Source organism: Symphalangus syndactylus, chromosome 23, assembly GCF_028878055.3.
Source record: "Symphalangus syndactylus isolate Jambi chromosome 23, NHGRI_mSymSyn1-v2.1_pri, whole genome shotgun sequence".
Classification (NCBI taxonomy): Eukaryota; Metazoa; Chordata; class Mammalia; order Primates; family Hylobatidae; genus Symphalangus; species Symphalangus syndactylus.
The window spans coordinates 37,051,177-37,072,514 of record NC_072445.2 but is presented as its reverse complement, the minus strand read 5'-3'; the positions used below and the strand labels follow the sequence as shown (position 1 = coordinate 37,072,514).

The window sequence follows — 21,338 nt, the reverse complement described above, 5'->3', positions numbered from 1 at the left end:
GCTCCTAGTGGGTAGGGATCCTTTTATTCTTCAAGTCTCCTAATGTACGATGTACACTGCTCTGAACAGTGCACAGATGTATGAATATTTACTGATGACTACCTCCTACACCCTATTCTAAGGAGCCCTGAGAGCTAGAGTGGAGTTGACTCAACTTTAGACAGAAATGCCTTCAGGGAACCTGCTCGATGCTTCATATAAATGCTTTCTAAGATTCTGCTTAGATTAGGAAAAAAAGGAGACCCCAATTTCCCTTTGGCATCTAAGTTTCACATTTTCAACGCATTATAGTCAACAGTCTTTTTGGATATTATCTCTAATGGGAAGCTTTTCTCTACAGTTCTTGCAAATGCTACTTCTAAATGATCCTACAAAGTCCAGGAAAAAAATTAGATAACATATTAACACTAGGAGTTCATCAACTCCAAGAAATAAGTCAATAACCTCACCATAGTCCAGACCTTCCAAAAGAAGCAACCCCTGGTAGGATCTTAATTAAAGCTGGCAGAAAACACCAGCCCACCATTCCCAACCATCTGTGATGACTGTGTGCAACCATCACAGAGGTGGTTAAAAAGCATCAGCCCCTAAAGGGGAGGAAAACAATTAATGGGCTCTCAATTCAGGAAGACAAGTACAGTGCCCTGGCCAAGAACAGCAGCCCTCTCCTAAAACTGCAGTGATGGCCAAGCCAGAAAGCTCGTAGTTGGGTGAGGCAGCTTCTATTAGAGAAAGCACGGGAGCAATTGGTTGTTTTGCCTTAATGTTCATCTTCCCATTAAACCCAACAGACTCAAGTTCTCATTCTAACAAAGCATGCTTAGCCCAGGGCTGGCCCATTTACCACCCCGAACAGTCACAGACTCTGGAGGGTTAAATTCAAGAAAAAATACTAGAGAAATAGGAGCTTAGAAGAAAATATTTTATTTATTAAGAGTGTTAAGATGTGAAACGTCTTTCCTCAAATACAGGCAATTTACTCTCTTGCCAATTTACTTCTCTTATATCCTATACAATTAACACTAATCCACAAAATCCTTTGTAATGAACATCCAATCAACCAATAAATTAATCCTCCATTTATGCTATTACTACTGAATGAAGTCTTTCCTACTAGACCACCTGAAAGAGGACTCACATCACCAGGTTTCTTAATTTGTCTCTTGATCTAGACCACATTTAAACTACTGGTCAGGCCAGGCACGGTGGCTCACGCCTGTAATCCCAACACTTTGGGAGGCCAAGGCGCGTGGATCACCTGAGGTCAAGAGTTAGAGACCAGCATGACCAACGTGGTGAAACCCCATCTCTACTAACAATACAAAATTAGCTGGGTGTGGTGGCACATGTCTGTAATCCCAGCTACTCGGGAGGCTCAGGCAGGAGAATCGCTTGAACCTAGGAGGCAGAGGTTGCAGTAAGCCGAGACTGCGCCACTGCACTCCAGCCTGGGCAAGAAGAGCAAAACTCCGTCTCCAAAACAAAAAAACAAAACCAACAACAACAAAAGAGGAGGGCCGGGCGCGGTGACTCACACCTGTAATCCCAGCAGCACTTTGGTAGGCCAAGGCGGGAGGATCACTTGAGGTCAGGAGTTCGAGACCAGCCTAGCCAACACAGTGAAACTCTGTCTCTACTAAAAATACAAACATTAGCCAGGCATGGTGGTGGGCGCCTGTAATCTCAGCTACTCAGGAGGCTGAGGTAGGAGAATTTCTTGAGCCTGGGAGGCGGAGGTTGCAGTCAGCCAAGATTGTGTCACTGCACTCCAGCCTGGGTGACAGAGCAAGGCTCCATCTTGGAAAAAATAAATAAAAATAAAATAAAACTACTGGTCAGAAAAATATCATTCTTACAACATAGTCACTTGCCCCTCAAATAAACATAAACTTTATTTTTAAAATTTAAGGTGAACGCCAACATGAATTGAAGCCAGCATAGACATAACAGTTTATGTGGTAATATGAGTAGGATGCTAAGCTTACTATGCAGCATTATTATTCAGAGAAGAATACACAGGAATGCTCACAGGACTCCACCACATGAACCACCTACAACAGTGAACTCCTAGCATCAGGGCTTTATTCAACCGACCAAAACCAACAACCAGGAACCATCATCACCTTAGCAAACTGTGGAAGATACTGTTTAATCAACTGGCATAGAAGAAAACAGATCAAGAAATTAAACACCTAGAAGAGTGCCTCACAACAATCAGAATATTTAAAATCAAAGTTAACTCAACAAACAATTCTCTCACTTATTCACCACATTTGAAAAGTCAAAATATCACTGAGGCCTCTCTGGGTTGTGGATAAGGAAGTCGGTGGGCCATAAAGGACTGAAAAGACATCAACAAGACATGTCAACAGGGTAAATAAAAAAAAGCCCAACAACAATATTTAGAATAAATAACTGAGCAACATTCTTTCTTTTTTTAAAATACTAAAGGTAAAGAACTTCACTCTTTCAACACCCAAACCATAGCAGAGAGACAGGAGTAAATTATAAATGTGGATGAAACAACATCCACACGACATGAAGATGGGGGTGGGGAAAGCAGAGAAGGGGTAAGCTTTTGCATTGTTGTTGTTGGCAGGAGAGCTGAGCAGTCTTAAAGAACCTCCTCTGGGGAGCGGCGGTCTAGGATTCTAGGTTTGCCATGAAGGGGTATCACAAGTCCCAAGGCCCACCACCTACCCCTTCTCTTCTCCAAGGGCACCTACCTTACTGTAAGTCACTACTGATAAGTTGTTTGCGTGACTGCTGGGAGACAGATTTACAGAGTTCTGCGACAGTCTATTCTGGTCTTGCTCAGTTTGGTCAGGAGCAGAAGCCCATGTGTTTTTGCTGATCGAGTCGAACTCGGAGCCCCCAGGGTCTTTTAAGTTGTTTTCATCTGATTGTCGGTTCTTTTGGGGAGAGGCAAAAGGGTTGAAGTTTCCTTCTACCTTACGATGCGGCTGTGTGTTGAACTCCGTTTCAAAAGATGACAGCTGCTGCGTTACTCCTAAAAGTCCACCCACCTCCACACTGAGAATCACCCAGATGACATCTGAAACAAAAAGGTAACTCATTTCAATGCCAGGCTTACCCTTAAAGGCCCAAGATAGCCACCACCAAAAACCCCAAACAATATCCAAACCACAGAATGAAACATTCTTCTATATGCTAGTTTTAAAAGCTTGCTAACAAAGCTGTCTGGTACATTTGCACTGCATGCATAGCTACATTTTTGGTAATGTCAAATTCAAATTCTAGTATAAATTCAGCAGAGGTCTGTGGTGAGATCCATGAAACTCTATTTATAAAAAGCTTACCAGTTGATGCCAATGCACTGTCATCTTTGGAAATCATTATTCCAGAGAACGATCAATAGATAGAAGTCAAAAGTTACTCTTCCTAGAATTAGTATCTCTTTGTGGTTTTTCACTTTATTTTACATGTATTTTACAATTATGAGAATTACAATTTTATCAACGCTCTTCCCTTTGGGGGCAATTTAGAATGACTATATGTTGTCCAAACTAGGACAAATGAGAGTGAAAAGAGGGACCTATTAATAATTATGCCAGGACCAGCACTTATCTAGACAAAATGGAAGATACTATCACCCTAGCTATTTTCTCAATCTATTTGACCAAAAGACACCATGAATTTGGCATGCTTCAGACTTTCTAAAATACCCAATTTAACACCTGCTTTGCTTTTCTGTCATACAGTCATGCATTGCTTAATGAAGAAGATATGTTCTGAGAAATGTATCATTAGGCAATTTATCACTGTGTGAACATCATAGAGTGTACAAACCTAGATGGTAGAGCCTACTACACACCTAGGCTATATGGTATAGCCTATTGAGCTTAGGCTACAAATCTCTACAGCATGTTACTGTACTGTTACTGTACTGAATACTGTAGGCAACTGTAATACAACAGTAAGTATATGTGTATCTAAACGTATCTAAGGCCAGGCCAGATTTCATGTCTGTAAGCCTGGGAGGTGGAGCCGAGATTGTGCCACTGCACTCTAGCCTAGTTGACAGAGCGAGACTCCATCTCAAAAAAAAAATAAATAAATAAAAAATTAAAAAAATAGCTAAACATAGAATAGTAAAATACATGATATGAAAGATAAAAAATGATATACCTGTCTAGGGAACTTACTATGGAGCTTTCAAGCCTGGCAGTTGATCTGGGTGAGTCAGTGAGTGAATGTGGACATTACTAAACACTAATGTAGACTTCATAAACACTGTGCACTTAGGTTACACCAAATTCATTAAAAAACAAACTACAATGTTATGGAAGCTACAGTGTCACTAGGTAATGAGAATTTTTCAGCTCCATTATAACTTTATGGGACTACCATCACTGACCAAAATTTCATTATGCAGTACACGACTATTGAGGGAAACTCTACCACCTATCCACAATTAAACCATAAATGTATTTTTAAATAGATGCACCATAGGACATTTGGTCACAGTTCAGGCTCTTGATTTGCTCAAGTGCCAAAGCTAAGGGTTCAAATAAAAAAAGAAAGTAGCGGTTCCTGAACCTTTGATGTTCAGCACCTCACTCCAGAGAACAGTGATACATACATTCCTGCTGAAAGGTTTTCAAAAAGCAAAATACAGAAAGGCCAAGAAGCTTTTAACTGTGTGAACCCTACTGAACACAAATACGAAAAATTGTCTAGGCTCCTAAATAACTGTTGAATGGTTGATAGAAAAAGGCAAATGCATTCCATCAGTTAGCTACCTAGAAATAGAGATAATATAATCCTAGAACAAACACTAAAAACAAGTAGTGAAGGAAACTAAGGAAAACTCTCTTAGTCTGTGTTTATTCTAAATTTTTAATTTGGGCTGTATATCAAAAGAAGGCAGCCTGGCTGGGCACGGTAGCTCATGCCTGTAATCCCAACACTTTGGGAGGCTGAGGTGGGTGGATCCCTTGAGGTCAGGAGTTCAAGAATAGCCTGGCCAACATGGCGAAACCCTGTCTCTACTAAAAATACAAAAATTAGCTGGATGAGGTGGTGCATGCCTGTAGTCTTGGCTACTTGGGAGGCTGAGATGGGAGAATCGCTTGAACCTGGGAGGCGGAGGTTGTATGTAGTGAGCTGAGATCGCGCCGCTGCACTCCAGCCTGGATGACAGAGTAGGAGCCTATCTCAAAAAAAAAAAAAAAAAAGCAGCGGGGGGTGGGGGGGGAATCTTAAAGTGTCATACAACCATAAAAACTTAGAGGTTTGGGAGCTGTATTAGTGAAACCCCGTCTCTACTAAAAATACAAAAAATTAGCCGGGCATGGTGGCGGGCGCCTGTAGTCCCAGCTACTCGGAGAGGCTGAGGCAGGAGAATGGCGTGAACCCGGGAGGTGGAGCTTGCAGTGGGCCGAGATTGCGCCACTGCACTCCAGCCTGGGCGACACAGCGAGACCCCGTCTCAAAAAAAAAAAAAAAAAAAAAAAAGAACTGGTTGTATCCAAACAGCTAAGAGTCAGACCCTAGTAAGTGGAGATGCAGTGACATCTGCTGTTCACTCCTGGAATTAGCAACTTCTTTCTCCTCTAAGAGGAAATTAAAGCCACCAGCAGCACTAGTATGACTCACAGGAATGTGCATTCATTCCAGATACACTTATCATTAAAGAAAATATGGCCGGGCGTGGTGGCTCATGCCTGTAATCCCAGCACTTTGGGAGGCCGAGGCAGGTGGATCACAAGGTCAGGAGATCGAGATCATCCTGGCTAACAGAGAGGCTGAGGCAGGAGAATGGCGTGAACCCGGGAGGCGGAGCTTGCAGTGAGCCGAGATCGCACCACTGCACTCCAGCCTGGGCGACTGAGCAAGACTCCGTCTCAAAAAAAAAAAAAAAAAAAAGAAAGAAAATATAAATCCCCATGTAAACTAGCATCATAAAAGTTAAACCTCTTAACACTGCACATGTAGTGTGCCACTTCCCTTGAAAATCTGGGACAGTGCCAGGAATAGTGGGTCAGAGGACCTGTGTTCAAAGCTCAATCTCATAAATCAATCCAATGAAGTGGGTCAATCCAATAGCAGGCAGCCTGAGGGAGAATCATTCCATGCTCTCCTATCCTAGCTTTCTAACACAAGACAGCATTCCTTCACTCTACTATTTGTTTTTCCCAAACAGATAAGCCCTACAATACAGGCTGAGTATTCCTAATTTGAAAATCCAAAACTTTCTGACCACCAATCTGACACTCAAAAGAAAAGCTCATTGAATCATTTCAGATTTTGAATTTTTGGATTAGGGATGATGAACTGATATAACGCAAATATTCAAAAATCCAAAAAAATCTAAAGTCTGAAATATTCTGGTCTCAAGCATTTCAGATAAGGGATACTCAACCTGTACTTTTACTCCTACTTCTTGTCTACCACCCATCTGTTTTAAAAATAAATTCTTTTGTAAGTACATGATAGATTTGGCACACAGCTACTAAGCTACAGGTCATATGCTTCATTCTCTTAGCTCAGGAAACTAAATGCTTATGAGAAAGCTATTCTGAAAGCTGTTATCCATAAATAAGACTAATGACTTACCACCACCCCTTTTCTCTCTTTAGAACTAAAGCGTCTTTAGGCTGGGTGCAGTGGCTAGCACCTGTAATTCCAGCACCCTGGGTGGTTGAGGCAGAAGGATCACTTGAGCCCAGGAGTTTGAGACCATTCTGGGCAACACAGTGAGACTTCTTTCCCCCTCCCCCTCTCCTTCCCTCTCATTTCCTTTCTTTCTTTCTTTTTGATGTCTTTTTTTTTTTTTTAATTAAATTTTTAGTAGAGATGAGGTCTCACTATGTTGCCAAGGTTGTCAAACTCCTGGGCTCAAGTGATCCTCCTGGTTCAGCCTCTCCAAGTATTGGGATTACAGGCATAAGCCACTGCACTGGCCAAAAATGTCTTTAGTATGACTCATCACAACTTATCATACTTAAGCCACCTCCCCCTCTCTTTGCATTGGCTATTGCTCAGCTCTGTACATAGATTCTACATAGTAGCTATAAAAGGAAAGTCATTTGAGAAGCCACTGATTTATAAACACCAACAATAAGTATCAGTTCTGACCCTCCTAAGTTACTGCTGCAATGGGTCATCATGAACAGCAAAATACACCTTCTACAAGGTACAATCTCAGTCATCCTGTACCACTTCTAGACCTTATATTCCAGAACATGTTCACCCCCTGCCAACTGTATTATTTTTAATCAAACAAATGAAAAAGTAAAGGTAAAGATGGCCTAATAAGCTTGTTTCATAGACAATGACCATTCCCAATTCTTACCAGAATGCCTTGATTACTGAGATAAGAACTAGCTGCTAGCCAGATACTTTACCATCTGTTATAATAAAACCACAAGTGGAAGAGATCATCCAATGAAACTGCTTCATTTTCTAGATTTAAAAAATCTGAAGTCTAGAGGTAAAAGTGATGGGCTCAAGGTCATAATTCAAGTTAAAGCAGACTGAGAACACCCAGCTTTTAGTATAGCTTTAAAAACTCACACTTAACAGGAACGTGGGAACCCAAGTACCCAGGGAACTAAAGCTATGGTTAAGTCAGTCCCATTTCCCAAGCCATAGTATCTTTACCCACAGACATATGATCTTTGGCACCAATAGGAAGAATGGACCACCAAATGTCCCAGAGAAGTAGCCAAGGAGGTAAAATCACGTGCCATGAGAACACAATGAGGACTTAGTAAGCAAATAGAGACCCTGATTTTAAAATGTCTGGCCTTAAGGAGATTTTCTTTTAAAGCACCTGAGGCCAGTCACGGCCACTCACATCTGTAATCCCAGCACTTTGGGAAGCCAAGGTGAGCAGACTGCTTCAGCTCAGGAGTTTGCGACCAGCCTATGGCAACACCAGCCTAGGCAACATGGTGAAACACTGTTTCCACAAAAAATACAAAAATTAGCCAGGCATGGTGGCACATGCTTGTAGACCCAGCTACTTGGGAGGCTGAGGTGAGAGGATAGCCTGAGCCTGGGAGGTCGAGTTTGTACCACTGCGCTTCAGCCTGGGCAACAGAGTGAGACCCTGTCTCAAAAAATAATAATAATAAAAATAAAAAGCACCAGAGACAGAACATTAGAGCTAGAAAGTACTGTAAATGTTATCTCATTCAACTTGTCCCTTTACAGATGACAAAACCTCATTATTATAGTATAAACTTCCTTTTGTAAAAATACATCATAAATTACTAAAGACAGAACATAGCTTTCCTATTTCTTAATCTTGGACTGTAAGTGTAAAAGAGGCCAGGTACAGTGGCTCATGCCTGTAATGCCAGCACTTTGGGAGGCCAAAGCAGGTGGATCACTTAAGGTCAGGAGTTCCAGACCAGCCTGGACAACATGGTGAAACCCCATCCCTACTAAAAATACAAAAATTTGGCTGGGTGCAGTGGTTCACGCCTGTAATCCCAGCATTTTGGGAGGCTGAGGTGGGCGGATCACGAGGTCAGGAGATCAAGACCGCCCTGGCTAACACAGTGAAACCCCATCTCTACTAAAAATACAAAAAAATTAGCCGGGCGTGATGGCGGGTGCCTGTAGTCCCAGCTACTCAGGAGGCTGAGGCAGGAGAATGGCGTGAACCCGGGAGGCGGAGCTTGCAGTGAGCCGAGATCGTGCCGTTGCACTCCAGCCTGGGCGACAGTGAGAGACTCCGTGTCAAGAAAAAAAAAACAAAAACAAAAAAAAAACCCAAAAATTTGTCACATGCGGTGGCGTGCACCTGTAGTCTCAGCTACCCAGCATGCTGAGGCATGAGAATCACTGGAACCTAGGAGGAGGTGGAGGTTGCAGTGAGCCGAGATCGCATCACTGCACTCTGGCCTGGGTGACAGAGTGAGACCCTGTCTCAAAAAAAAAAAAAAAAAATAACAACAACAAAAAAAATCCAAAACCAATCAAACAAATTTTTAAAATAAGTGTAAGAGATGTCCTTTGTAGGGACATGGATGAAACTGGAAAACATCATTCTCAGTAAACTATCGCAAGGACAAAAAACCAAACACCGCATGTTCTCACTCATAGGTGGGAATTGAACAATGAGAACTCATGGACACAGGAAGGGGAACATCACACTCCGGGGACTGTTGTGGGGTGGGGGGAGGGGGGAGGGACAGCATTAGGAGATACACCTAATGCTAAATGACGAGTTAATGGGTGCAGGAAATCAACATGGCACATGGATACATATGTAACAAACCTGCACATTGTGCACATGTACCCTAAAACCCTAAAGTATAATAAAAAAAAAAAAAAAGAGAGAATAAAAGGAAAATGTTTAACTTGGAGCTCACATCCATAATCTTAACGATTCATACTGACATACAAAGACATCAAAGATTATGGTCAGATAAAAAATGTCTGCATACATGTAAAAGCTAGCATCAGAGATCAAATCACATCATAATCAGCATATACACATCCACAATTTCTCCAGTAAAATCAAATAGTAAAAATCAGTGCAACATTCCCAACTGGTAAATCTGTTTCTGATGGGATATAATTCTGAAACTGCTGTCCATGTATACTGGGGCTGAACAAATAAGTAAACGGATGTTAGATAGTGGGAACAAGGTTTCTCACTTTTGAAGACATTATAGATATAAGCAAGAAAGGAAGGCATTCTAAAAATGAATGCTGTGGTATTGAATTAAAGTCAGAGATGACAATATAAGTTCCTGGTTATAATAGATGAAGAAATACAGAATCAGTTGTAGATATGTCCATATACAAAAGTTGGTGTGCATACATGTATTATCTAGCTCTGTTTGCCAAGAAGGACTAGAAGTTATGACACCCCAGTAGCAATGAACGTACCCAGTGCCCAGATTTTGGTTTCTATATAGGATTCTCCAATAAAAGGGACAAGAGCTCCTTGGATAAATGGCTGATTCTGCGGCTAGGGCATGGAAAATACAAGATGAATCTGAAACATCCTATAGTACCAGAAAGAAAGTGGTCAAAGAACAAAAGGATAAGGGCATGTCACAGGGACATATAAACCAACCAGAAAGAACTCCCACTGGCCAAAGCTGGAACAATTCGAGCAACATAATAAATAACATAGTTTTAAGTCACAATCCAAAGTATAAAATGAACATACATGAATCCTGGCTGGGTGCGGTGGCTCACGCCTATAATCCTTGCACTGTGGGAGGCCAAGGCAGGTGGATCGCCAGGTCAGGAGATCGAGACCATCCTGGCTAAAACGGTGAAACTCCGTCACTACTAAATATACAAAAAATTAGCCGGGCATGGTGGTGGGCACCTGTAGTCCCAGCTACTCGGGAGGCTGAGGCAGGAGAATGGCGTGAACCCAGGAAGCAGAGCTTGTAGTGAGCAGAGACAGCGCCACTGCCCTCCAGCCTGGGCGACAGAGCGAGACTCCATCTCAAAAAAAAAAAAAAAAAAAAAATATATATATATATATATATATATAAAATTATATATATATATTCATGGATCCACAGTGTTATACATATAAGTCAGAGAGAAGACAAACTTCCTAACAGAGGAATTCCAAACAATATATGTAGATACTCCCTGTTTCCAAGAGGTAGAGCTTAATTCTATACATCTCCCATTCCCTCCTTAAGAGTGGGCTAGCCTTGTGATTCGCTTCCAAAAAATTGAATAGGGAGAAGGAAAAACAGTAACTCTACAATAGAAGAATCTGGCAAACATACTACTTAACCAAGTGATCAAGGTTAGCATCACCAGTGATATTTGATGAATATCAAGTACCCTTGATAGGGTGCTTTACCTCTGTGGTATTCTTCCTAAAGCCTGTAACATCAGTCTAATCATGAGGAAAACATCAGACAAGCTCAGATTACGTGTCATTCTACAGGATACTTGCCAGTATTCCTTAAGACAGTCAAGGGTCATGAAAAACACCGAAAGACTGAGAAATTGTCACGGACTAGAAGAGATTGGGACACATGACAACTAAGTGTAATGTGGTAGCCTAGATTGGATTCTGGAATAGAAAGAGGTCATTAGTGAAAAAATTGGTGAAATCCAAATAAAGTCTGGAGTTTAATTAATAGTAATATACCAATGTTGATGTCTTTAACAAGTGTACTACTATGATAATGTAAGGTGATAACAATAGGAAAAACTGGGTATATAAGAACTCTATATTTGCAACTTCTCTGTAAACTTAATTATTACAAAATATAAAGTCTACTAAAATAAATTGGTACAGTATTAGAAAATCATATTTCAGAAATTAACAGGTAAAACTGCAATAGAGGCCAGGCATGGTGGTTCACGCCTGTAGTCCCAGAACTTTGGGAGGCTGAGGTGGGTGGATCACCTAAGGTCAGGAGTTCAAGACCAGCCCGGCCAACATGGCGAAACGCTGTCTCTACTAAAAATACAAAAATTAGCCAGGCATGGTGGCACACACCTGGAATCCCAGCTACTGGGGCGGCTGAGGCAGGAGAATCACTTGAACCTGGGAGGCGCAGGTTGCACTGAGCCGAGATCATGCCACTACACTCCAGCCTGGGACACAGAGCTAGACTCCATCTTAAACAAAAACAAAAGCAAAAACTGCAATAGAGCTGATGCAGACCACTCTCTATGGAGAGAACTGACTAGCAAAAGACAGTGTTTTCATATCTAGCAAGGGGTAGAACAACGTTGAGCAGGGCAAAAAGGAAACCATCATGCGCCCAAGTCCTTCAGAAGCCTCAAAAACACCGTTTTATCAGCTGAAGACAGAAGCCAGTCCTATCTGCAGGGAAACACTCCCTTTCCCAGTAGAGCATTACAGATCAGTTAACGGTCTTGAAACTAGGGTTACATCAACGACTGTACAACCGAACCACCATCATCTTGATGTGGATGTTGGGCTGAGGCTGCTTGACTAATCCCAGAGCCTGTGTCTGACCAGCAGTTGTAAAGAGAAACCACTTAAGCCAAACAATAAACTGCTTCATCAATAGGCTTCCACTTGGTTCTGGGCTTCCCAAGGGGAAAGGTCAGGGGACTTGGGAAGGGACCACTTTCAAAAACCTAACGTACATGGACACCTCCCAGTGGTTAAAGGTATAGCTGAGACTAAACTCTTGGACACTTCTGATCTTTAGAGCAACCACCACTCCTTGTGCCTGGGAGTTGTGAGACATGAATGTCCTGGCGTCAGGAGGCAAAGCCTGGTGAAGGTCAACATGAAGATTATGGTGGAGGCCACTTCCAGATTTGAAGGTTGTGGGTTCAAATCTTTAGGAAGATCAACCCATCTTCAAAGCAGAACAGGAACTTCACATCCTCCTAAGGATTAAGAAACAAAAGGGGTCTGGCTGCAGTCAGCTGCTGAGCTATAAGCTACAGGCTTATATTTCATCTCTATAGAAAAGCTGGGTATATACTGCCTAGCTTCAGTGAGAAAGGCTTGAAAGTGGACTGAAACGTGCCTCAACAGTAGGCAGTGCAAAAGTCAGTATTACGCTCTTTTCAGGCTGGAACCATGGAGGGTGTCGAAGAGAAGAAGGTTCCTGCTGTGCCAGAAACCCTTAAGAAAAAGCGAAGGAATTTTGCAGAGCTGAAGATCAATCGCCTGAGAAAGAAGTTTGCCCAAAAGATATGCTTTGAAAGGCAAGGAGGAAGCTTATCTATGAAAAATCAAAGCACTATCACAAGGAATACAGGCAGATGCACAGAACTGAAATTCAAATGGCAAGGATGGCAAGAAAAGCTAGCAACTTCTATGTACCTAAACTGGCGTTTATCATCAGGATCAGAGGTATCAATGGTGTGAACCCAAAGGTCTGAAAGGTGTTGCAGCTTCTTTGCCTTCATCAATCTTTAATGGAACTTTTGTGAAGCTCAACAAGGCTTCAATTAACATGCTGAGGATTGCAGAACCATATATTGCATAGGAGTACCCAAATCTGAAGTCAGTAAATGAACTAATCTACAAGCATGGTTATGGCAAAATCAATAATAAGTGAACTGCTCTGACAGACAACACTTTGATTGCTCGACCTCTTGGTAAATATGGCATCATCACCTGCATGGAGGATCTGATCATGAGATCTATACTGTTGGAAAATGCTTCAAAGAAGCAAATAACTTCCTGTGGCCCTTCAAATTATCTTCTGCATGAAGTGGAATGAAGAAAAAAATACCCATTTTGTAGAAGGTGGAGATGGTGGCAACAGGGTGGACCAGATCAACACGCTTATTAGAAGAATGAACTAAGGCATCTATCATGATTATTTTTCTAATCTAGTCAGTTAATAAACAGTATGTGCTCTCAAATTGAAAAAAAAAAAAGTCAGTATTATGAGCAGGTCTCAACATCTTTGTGTGTGTCTCTTAGAACTGCTAAGGCAGCAGTGTGTGCATACCATTGTGAAAAGAAGGAACTTCCAGTTGTCCCAGTGCTGATCTGTCTAGTCTCAACTTCTAGTCTGCACTGCCACATAATTTACTCAGCACAGTAGCCACGCTCCCCTGACACATGTCTGGGCACTCAGATTCTTTCACCACATCTGTCAACATGCCACCTACACCTCAGCACCTAAAGGGGAAAAGGGTAGAGATAGGCTCCAGTTCATCAGCTTCTCAGTGACCTCCTGATTTCCGAGGCTTAGACCCCACCAGCAGCAGAGTACCGCTGAAGGACAACCTCTACTGAAACTCTGCATCCCTACCCATTCTCATTCCCTACCACCTCTTAACTCAAATGTACATTAGAAACTTTTTCCTTAGTATTTAGTATTATACCCAGGAATTTCCTTTTAAAATGCAAATGCCCCTCAAAAAACGTATTAAGCTACCTTAAATCTAATCATCAGAGCAACAAATCAGATCAACCAATGGGAACAAGTTCACACAGGAGAGAAGAGAAGCCTAAGAAAGGCACTGAAAGGAGAACTGAAGGGGAAACAACAAAGAAACTATTCCTATTTCACAATTTTTCCACATTATGCCCTATTTCAAAAATATGAGATTTTCCCTTAAACATGGGGAGGGAGGAGTACAGCAATCATTTAATCACTTATTTCCCTCAAATCTTAGGAAACAAGGATCCTTGCTTCCCAAATCCAGGAAATCAGTGCCATGGAATTAACAGTAAAAACCTGGCTGGGGCTGAAAAATGAAAATCTGTTCAGAATGAAAAAGGAAAAAGCAACTCTCCCATAATCGGACTGGGAGGACAGACACAGATAAAGACAAGTACAAAGTTAAGAGGAAATATTATTTCTCCCAAGGTCATGCAGCAGCAGTAAAATGTCCTAATGACCCTCTCTGTGTGGCTACTGCCTTAGTACCAATAATGCTTCCAGACCTAGTTTGCTATAGCCATCTATTACTGAGAATATCCAATTGCTAAACTGCCCTTGCTTCATGTCAACACCAAAACCCTAATTATTCCTGTTTCACCTAATCCTGTCTCAGAAACAGCAACCAATCCAGAACTGACCCCTGTCCCACCAAGCATCCCTTAAAGCTTCCTCAGAATCCTTTAGCTAGAACCCAAGCCCTACAAAAGATGCTTCCCTCCTCCTTCCTGTTCCATGGCATTCCACAGTTCCTCTGAAGTGCCTTCACTCACTGCATCACATCAACAATCTGATTTTGTCAGACTACAGGCTTGTTCCTGATGATCTCTGAACCTAGATGCCTTCCTCTCTTCCTCTTCCTCATTCCAGCTCATAGATGCAGAGACCCCATCACCCCTTTCCTTACAGTCTTCCCTCTTGCATGACTGCCCTCCCCTGAAATGGGCTCACCTGGCTCAGCCATCAGCTGACACCATAAGGAAGAAGAAGAGATGTATTCATTCAATAATAAGGGCATCAGAAAATATGATAGAGAAGGAACAGCCCTGACAATAAAGGAAAACCAGGAGTCTATGGTGCTCTAGAAGCCTAGTGACAAGTGTTTCAAGAGGACAGAGGACAGAGTCACCAGCTGGGTCCAGTGCTGCTAATAAGTCAAGTCAGTAGAGTACTAAGGACAAACCATTGGATGTAGCAAAACAAAGGTCACTGGAGAGCCTGAAAAAAGCAGTCAGTTTCAGCAGAGTAATGGGGATAGACAGCTACATAGAATTTGTGAGAGTAAGAGATCAGGAGGTGGAGACAATTATTATTGGTACATTTGCAAAGAAGTTTTGCTACAATGGAGGGCAGAGAGATGAGGAAGAAGCTAGAAGAGGAGAATTAAGAATACGCATTATTTGTTAACAGCAAGAAATTTAAAACAACTCAAATGTTCATCAGTAGGTACACAGAATATATATATAAAAGGATCTTCATTTCTTCTATATCACAGAAGAAATGAAGATTTCCATTAACTTGTTTTTGAGACAGAGAGTCTCACTCTGTCACTCAGGCTGGATGGAGTGCAGTGGCATAATCATGGCTCACTGCAGCCTTGACCTCCTGGGCTCAAGTGATCCTCCCCCCTCAACCTCTTGAGTAGCTGGGACTACACGTAGGCACTTGCCACCATGCCTGACTAATTTTTTACTTTTTATAGAAATGGGGTCTCTCTTTGTTGCCCAGGCTGGTCTTCAACTCCTGGGCTGAAGTGATCCTCCTGCCTCAGCCTTACAAAGTGCTGGGAAGACAGGCATGAGCCACCACATCTGGCCTCTATTACCTTTTAAGAGTGCTCTCTAGGATATACATATTAAGTGAAAAAAAGTGGCCAGGCACAGTGGCTCACGCCTGTAATACTTTGGGAGGCTGAGGCAGGTGGATCACCTGAGGTTAGGAGTTCAAGATCAGCCTGGCCAAGATGGTGAAACCCCGTCTCTACTAAAAATACAAAAATTAGTCGAGCATGGTGGTGCGGGCCTGTAGTCCCAGCTACTTGGGAGGCTGAGGCAGGAGAATCGTTTGAATCTGGGAGGCAGAGGTTGCTGTGAGCCAAGATCGCACCACTGCACTCCAGCCTAGGCGACAGAGCAAGACTCTGTTTCAAAAAAAAAAAAAAGTAAGATGCAGATCAATATCTGTAGTTACAAGTTTGTGTTAGAAAAGGGGCAAATTTATATACATTTGCTAGTGTTTGCTAAAAGAAAAAAACAATGAATAAAAATGAGTACCCTATAGCAGGAGGATGGGACTAGCTGAAGGGAGCAGGGATGGATATATATTATATCCATCTAAACATATTATGTAAAATAAGTTTTGACTTAGGAATCATAAAATGTTTCACATATTCAAAAAATAAAATTAGGTCAAGGTGGGACACCGTAAAAATGGAGATAAGTAAATTCCCTAGGGTGGTGACTGGCACAAGGCAGGTGCTCAATAAGGAGCAAATTATTAATGCGAAAGTACTTAGCACCATAAGTAGCATTAAAAAACTGCTTACTGTGTTGCCCTGTTGGAAGTTAGAGTCACTGTTAAGGGTAATGTCTGAGGATCGGGTATGTCTAATTTAACCTGGAGAACTATAACAACGACAGTAAATTGAAGGCAGAAAATACCTCCTTACCAAGATGTGTTAACATTTAATATTGCTAATTTAAATATAAATTATTGCAGAGCATAGTGGTTCATGCCTGTAGTCTGCAGCCTCTTAGGAGGCTAAGGCAGAAGGATCACTTGAGCCCACAAATGTAGCAACACAGCTACACCCTGTCTCTACAAAAAAAATTTAAAAATTAGCTGGGCATCATGGCACATGCCTGTAGTCCCAGCTACTCAGGAGGCTGAGGTGGGAGGACTGCTTGAGCCCGTAAGTTTGAGGCTGCAGTAAGCTACGATTGTGCCACTGCACTCCAGCCTGGATGACAAAGTGAGGCCCTGTCCCAAAAATAATGATACATTTTAAAATAATGATAAATTATGTTGATAACATCTACCTTTGATAAGACTGGACACTAACTTGTTAATGGACACCATCTTTGGTAGGGAAGACATACACAATAAAACAGTAACTGTTTTAAAATCCATAACACTACTTTATAGGAGTCTGCTCTGCAGACCAACCACCTCCATCAAGATCATGTGGTTTCTGTGTTAAAAATACATATTCCTTAGCCACTATCTGCAATGAACTAAAACAGGTTTCATATATAGAATCTAAGAGTTTATAATGACACCTACAAAAAGGGGGAAATCAAACCAAATCTTTAATTCTTCTTCTTCATTAATTTCATTGAAAGCAACAAAAGCACCTTCTTACTCTAACAATTGAAAATTAAAGGTAAAGAATTAAGCATTTAACCAGCCTTTTTGGTAGAAATTAAATTTCAAGATAAGTCACTGTTGAGGAAGAAAAGGATTCCCCCACTTCAAAAGAATTCCAGCTAATAAAAGTAGAAGGAATTAGTACTTTGTAACTTCTAATGAAATGATTTAGCCAATCATCACAAATTGATGAAACAATTATGCAAAATATCGATTGATGGGTAGGATCTTTGCAATGGAGGGATCAGGCTGCTACCACCTGAATCCTTTAATCTTAGCATCACTAAGAGCTAAAAAATTTTGAACAGTGAAAATAATTTTGAAAAAGAAGACTAACTTATTCCTGATGTCAAAACTTATCACCAAGTGGCCCGGCACGGTGGCTCATGCCTGTAATCCCAGCGCTTTGGGAGGCCGAGGCGGGCAGATCAGTTGAGGTTAGAAGTTCCGAGACCAGCCTGGCTAAACATGGTGAAACCCCCGTCTCTACTAAAAATACAAAAAAATTAGCCGGGCATGGTGGCGTACCCCTGTGGTCCCAGGTACTCAGAAGGCTGGGGCAGGAGAATCACTTGAACCCAAGGGGCAGAGGTTACAGTGAGCCAAGATCGTGCCACCGCACTCCAGCCTGGTGACAGAGCAAGACTCCAGCTCAAAAAAAAAAAAAAAAAAAAAAAAAAAAAAAAAAAAAAAAACTAGTGTGGTATTGGCAGAAAGACAGATATATAAGACCAATGGAATAGAAGAAAGTGCTCAGAAACAAACCTTGTGTATGTGGCCAAATGATTTCAACAAGGTTGCCAAAACAATTCAATGGTGAAAGGACAGTCTTCTCAAAAAATGATGCTGAGAAAACTGCATATCCACATGCAAAAGAATAAAGTTGGACCCTTACCTTATGCCATATACAAAAATTAACTAAAAATGGATCAAAGACCTAAACATATGAGCTAAAACTATAAAACTCCTAGAAAAAAGCATAGGGGAAAAGCTTCATCACATTGGATTTGGCAATGGTTTCTTGGATATGACACCAAAAGCTAATAAATTAGACATCAAAATTAAAAACTGTGCACCAAATGACACAATGAACAGAGTGAAAAGGCTACCCATGGAATGAGAGAAAATATGTACAGATCACATATGTCATAAGGGGTTAATATCTCAAATATATAAAGAACTCCTACAACTCAACAGAAAACACAACCTGATTTCAAAATGGGCAAAGGACTTGAATACACATTTCTATAAAAATACAAATGGCCAATTAGCACTTAAAAAGATACTCAACATTACTAATCACCGGGGAAATGCAAATCAAACCACAATGAGATACCACCTCACACCTATTATGATGGCTACTACTAAAAAAAAAAAAATCCTTAGTTGCCCTTGGTGAAAGCTTTTGCTTACTAGAGACATCAGAAAATGCCAAATGTTGGTGAGGACATGGAGAAATTAGAACCCTTGTGTGCTGTTAGGAATGTAAATGGTGCAGGTGCTATGGAAAACAATACGATTCCACAAAAAATTGAACATAGAATTGACAAATGATCCAGTAACTCTACTTCTAGGTATATAAACTAAAGATATGAAAACAGGGTCTCAAAGAGATATTTGTACACCCATGTTCATTCATAGCAGCATTACTCACAATAGCCAAAAGGCGGAAGTAACCCAAGTGTCCAGTAAAAGATCAATGAACAAAATGTAGTATATATATATATGTATATATATATATATGTGTATATATATATGTATATATATATGTGTATATATATATGTGTATATATATATATGTGTATATATATATACCAAAATATTATTCAGCCTTTAAAAGGAAGGAAATTCTGATACATGCTATATATAATATGGATGAACCTTGATAATGTTAAGTGAAATAAAGTAATCCCAAATGGACAGATACTATATAATTCCACGTATGTGAGGTACCTAAGGTAGTCAAAATCAGAGACAGTAGAATGGCAGTTTCCAATGCCTGGGGTGAAGGGGAATGGAGAATTATGAATAGGTACAGAGTTTCAGTTTTGCAAGATGAAAGGAATTCTAGAGGTGAATACTGGTGATGCTTGTGAATATACTTATTGCCAGTGAACTGTACACTTAAAAATGGTTACAATAAATTGCATGTGTTATTTTACCACAATTAATCAAAACAAAAACAAAAACATCAGAGGCCTACTGATTCTGTTATTTCTTGAAGGCCAATCAGTAATTTATTATGTGGCAGAATTAGAATTAGAAGTCAGATATTTTTCACTCCTGGTCTAGTGCTTAGTGATGACATGTTGCAACACTTCCACCCCACCCCTGGTCAGTTTTGAGACTTCCACTAATCAGAAAATAACTAATACTCATGGAGAAAACACTTCCTGGAAGAAAAGATGGAAATATTATCCTAATAATTTAAACTTCTATAGCCTACGAAAAAAAGCATAATCTGAGTGGGTAATAGCACTACCACAAAAAAACGTAATATAGCACGAAACTACACTTAAGAACTTAAATTACTAATTTAAATTTCAAAGTACAATTGTGTTTAAGGATATGCAGGAAATCAAAATGATAGCTACAGTACATTAAGAGGCAAATCTATGCAGCTGGCATAAAATCATTTTGGCATTAATGTTGAAAAGCACTTAAATATAACATTGGATAAAAAGGCTTAAAATTTAAATATTGTCCATTTTATATGCAAATAGGAAGACAAATGGCTGGTACTCTTACTCCTCCAATACTTCTTTTTGTTTTTGTTTTTTTGAGTCTCACTCTGTTGCCCAGGCTGGAGTGCAGTGTCACAATCTCGGCTCACTGCAACCTCTGCCTCCTGGGTTCAAGCGATTCTCATGCCTCAGCCTCCCAAGTAGCTGGGAGTACAGGTGCCTGTCACCACGCCCAGCTAATTTTTGTATTTTTAGTAGAGACGGGGTTTCACCATGTTGGCCAGGCTGGTCTTGAACTCCTGACCTCAAGTGATCAGCCCACCTTGGCCTCCCAAAGTGTTGGGATTACAGGTATGAGCCACCGTGCCCAGCCTCCTTCACCAATTCTGGTGAATTTACCAACCAGTATAATTGGGACATACTTGGTACATCTTGATATCTGTGAGATTTTCATCAAAGGGCAAAATTTAGAATAAGATATTGAAGAAATACTTCCAGGTATTTATTAATTCTATAACCAGAAAGTCAAATTCCAGACTACCAACTAATTACCTGATTTACACTTTTTTTTTTTTTTTTTTTGGATGAAGTTTCACTCTTCTTGCCCAGGCTGGAGCACAATAGCGTGATCTCGGCTCACTGCAACCTCCGCCTCCCAGGTTCAAGCAATTCTCCTGCCTTTAGGCTCCCAAGTAGCTGGGATTGCAGGCATGTGCCACCACACCTGGCAATTTTTTTTTTTTTTTTTTTAGTAAAGATGGGGTTTCACCATGTTTACCAGGCTGATCTCGAACTCCTGACCTCAGGTGATCTGCCTGCCTGGGCCTCCCAAAGTCCTAGGATTACAGGTGTGAGCCACCGTGCCCGGCCACCTAATTCAACTTTAAATTCCAAACATTTAAAAACAACAACCACCCATTCCTCTGGTACATCTTCCAAGGTGAGGTTTAACTTCTACAGAGCTAATGTGTTAGTTTTGAACAATTAAAAACAAAATAAGATATAAGCCTCATTGGTCTTTTAAAAGAAACTCAAACCCTATCTTGGATACAATTATGAACAAAAAGTATAAAACATCATTACTGATGGTAACTAGTTACTCTTGGTGAAAGCTTTTGCTTCCTAGAGATCTTAGATAACACATTGTGTTAACTCTGCTCTCTCTTCCCTCTCCTCCTGAAAGAGGATAGGCTTTGTTTCTGGCTTCAAGGAAACTGCTCCCCATCGATATCACAAACCTAGCTGGACCAGTGCAAGAACCAGCAGAACAAATAACATAGTAACCTCTCCCCATCAACATTCTCTCCAAAGAGAACTACACTAGCACTTCAGTCATCAAATTCACTGACAGAAGTCGGAGTTGAATATAGCAACAAAGCAGAACTACCTTAATGTTTCTTCTCTTTCCCTCCTCCCCTCTTCCCCCCTTTTTTTCCTA

The 21,338-nt window shown here is 41.0% G+C and overlaps 1 protein-coding gene and 1 pseudogene across 3 annotated transcripts in view; one reads left to right on the top strand and one right to left on the bottom strand.

Annotated features, from left to right (window-relative positions):
* Nucleotides 1-21,338, bottom strand: part of ILRUN (inflammation and lipid regulator with UBA-like and NBR1-like domains) — a 112,629-nt gene that overhangs the window by 18,008 nt on the left and 73,283 nt on the right. For all 3 annotated transcript variants that reach the window (XR_008654245.2, XM_055263833.2, XM_055263835.2), the window contains one exon: nt 2,727-3,055. Coding sequence is in view for 2 of the 3 variants with exons in the window: in XM_055263833.2 (XP_055119808.1) it covers nt 2,727-3,055 (329 nt within the window). In the remaining variant the exon portion in view is untranslated. The remainder of the gene's footprint in view (nt 1-2,726; nt 3,056-21,338) is intronic.
* On the top strand, nt 12,530-13,263 carry LOC129473383 (large ribosomal subunit protein uL30-like; annotated as a pseudogene).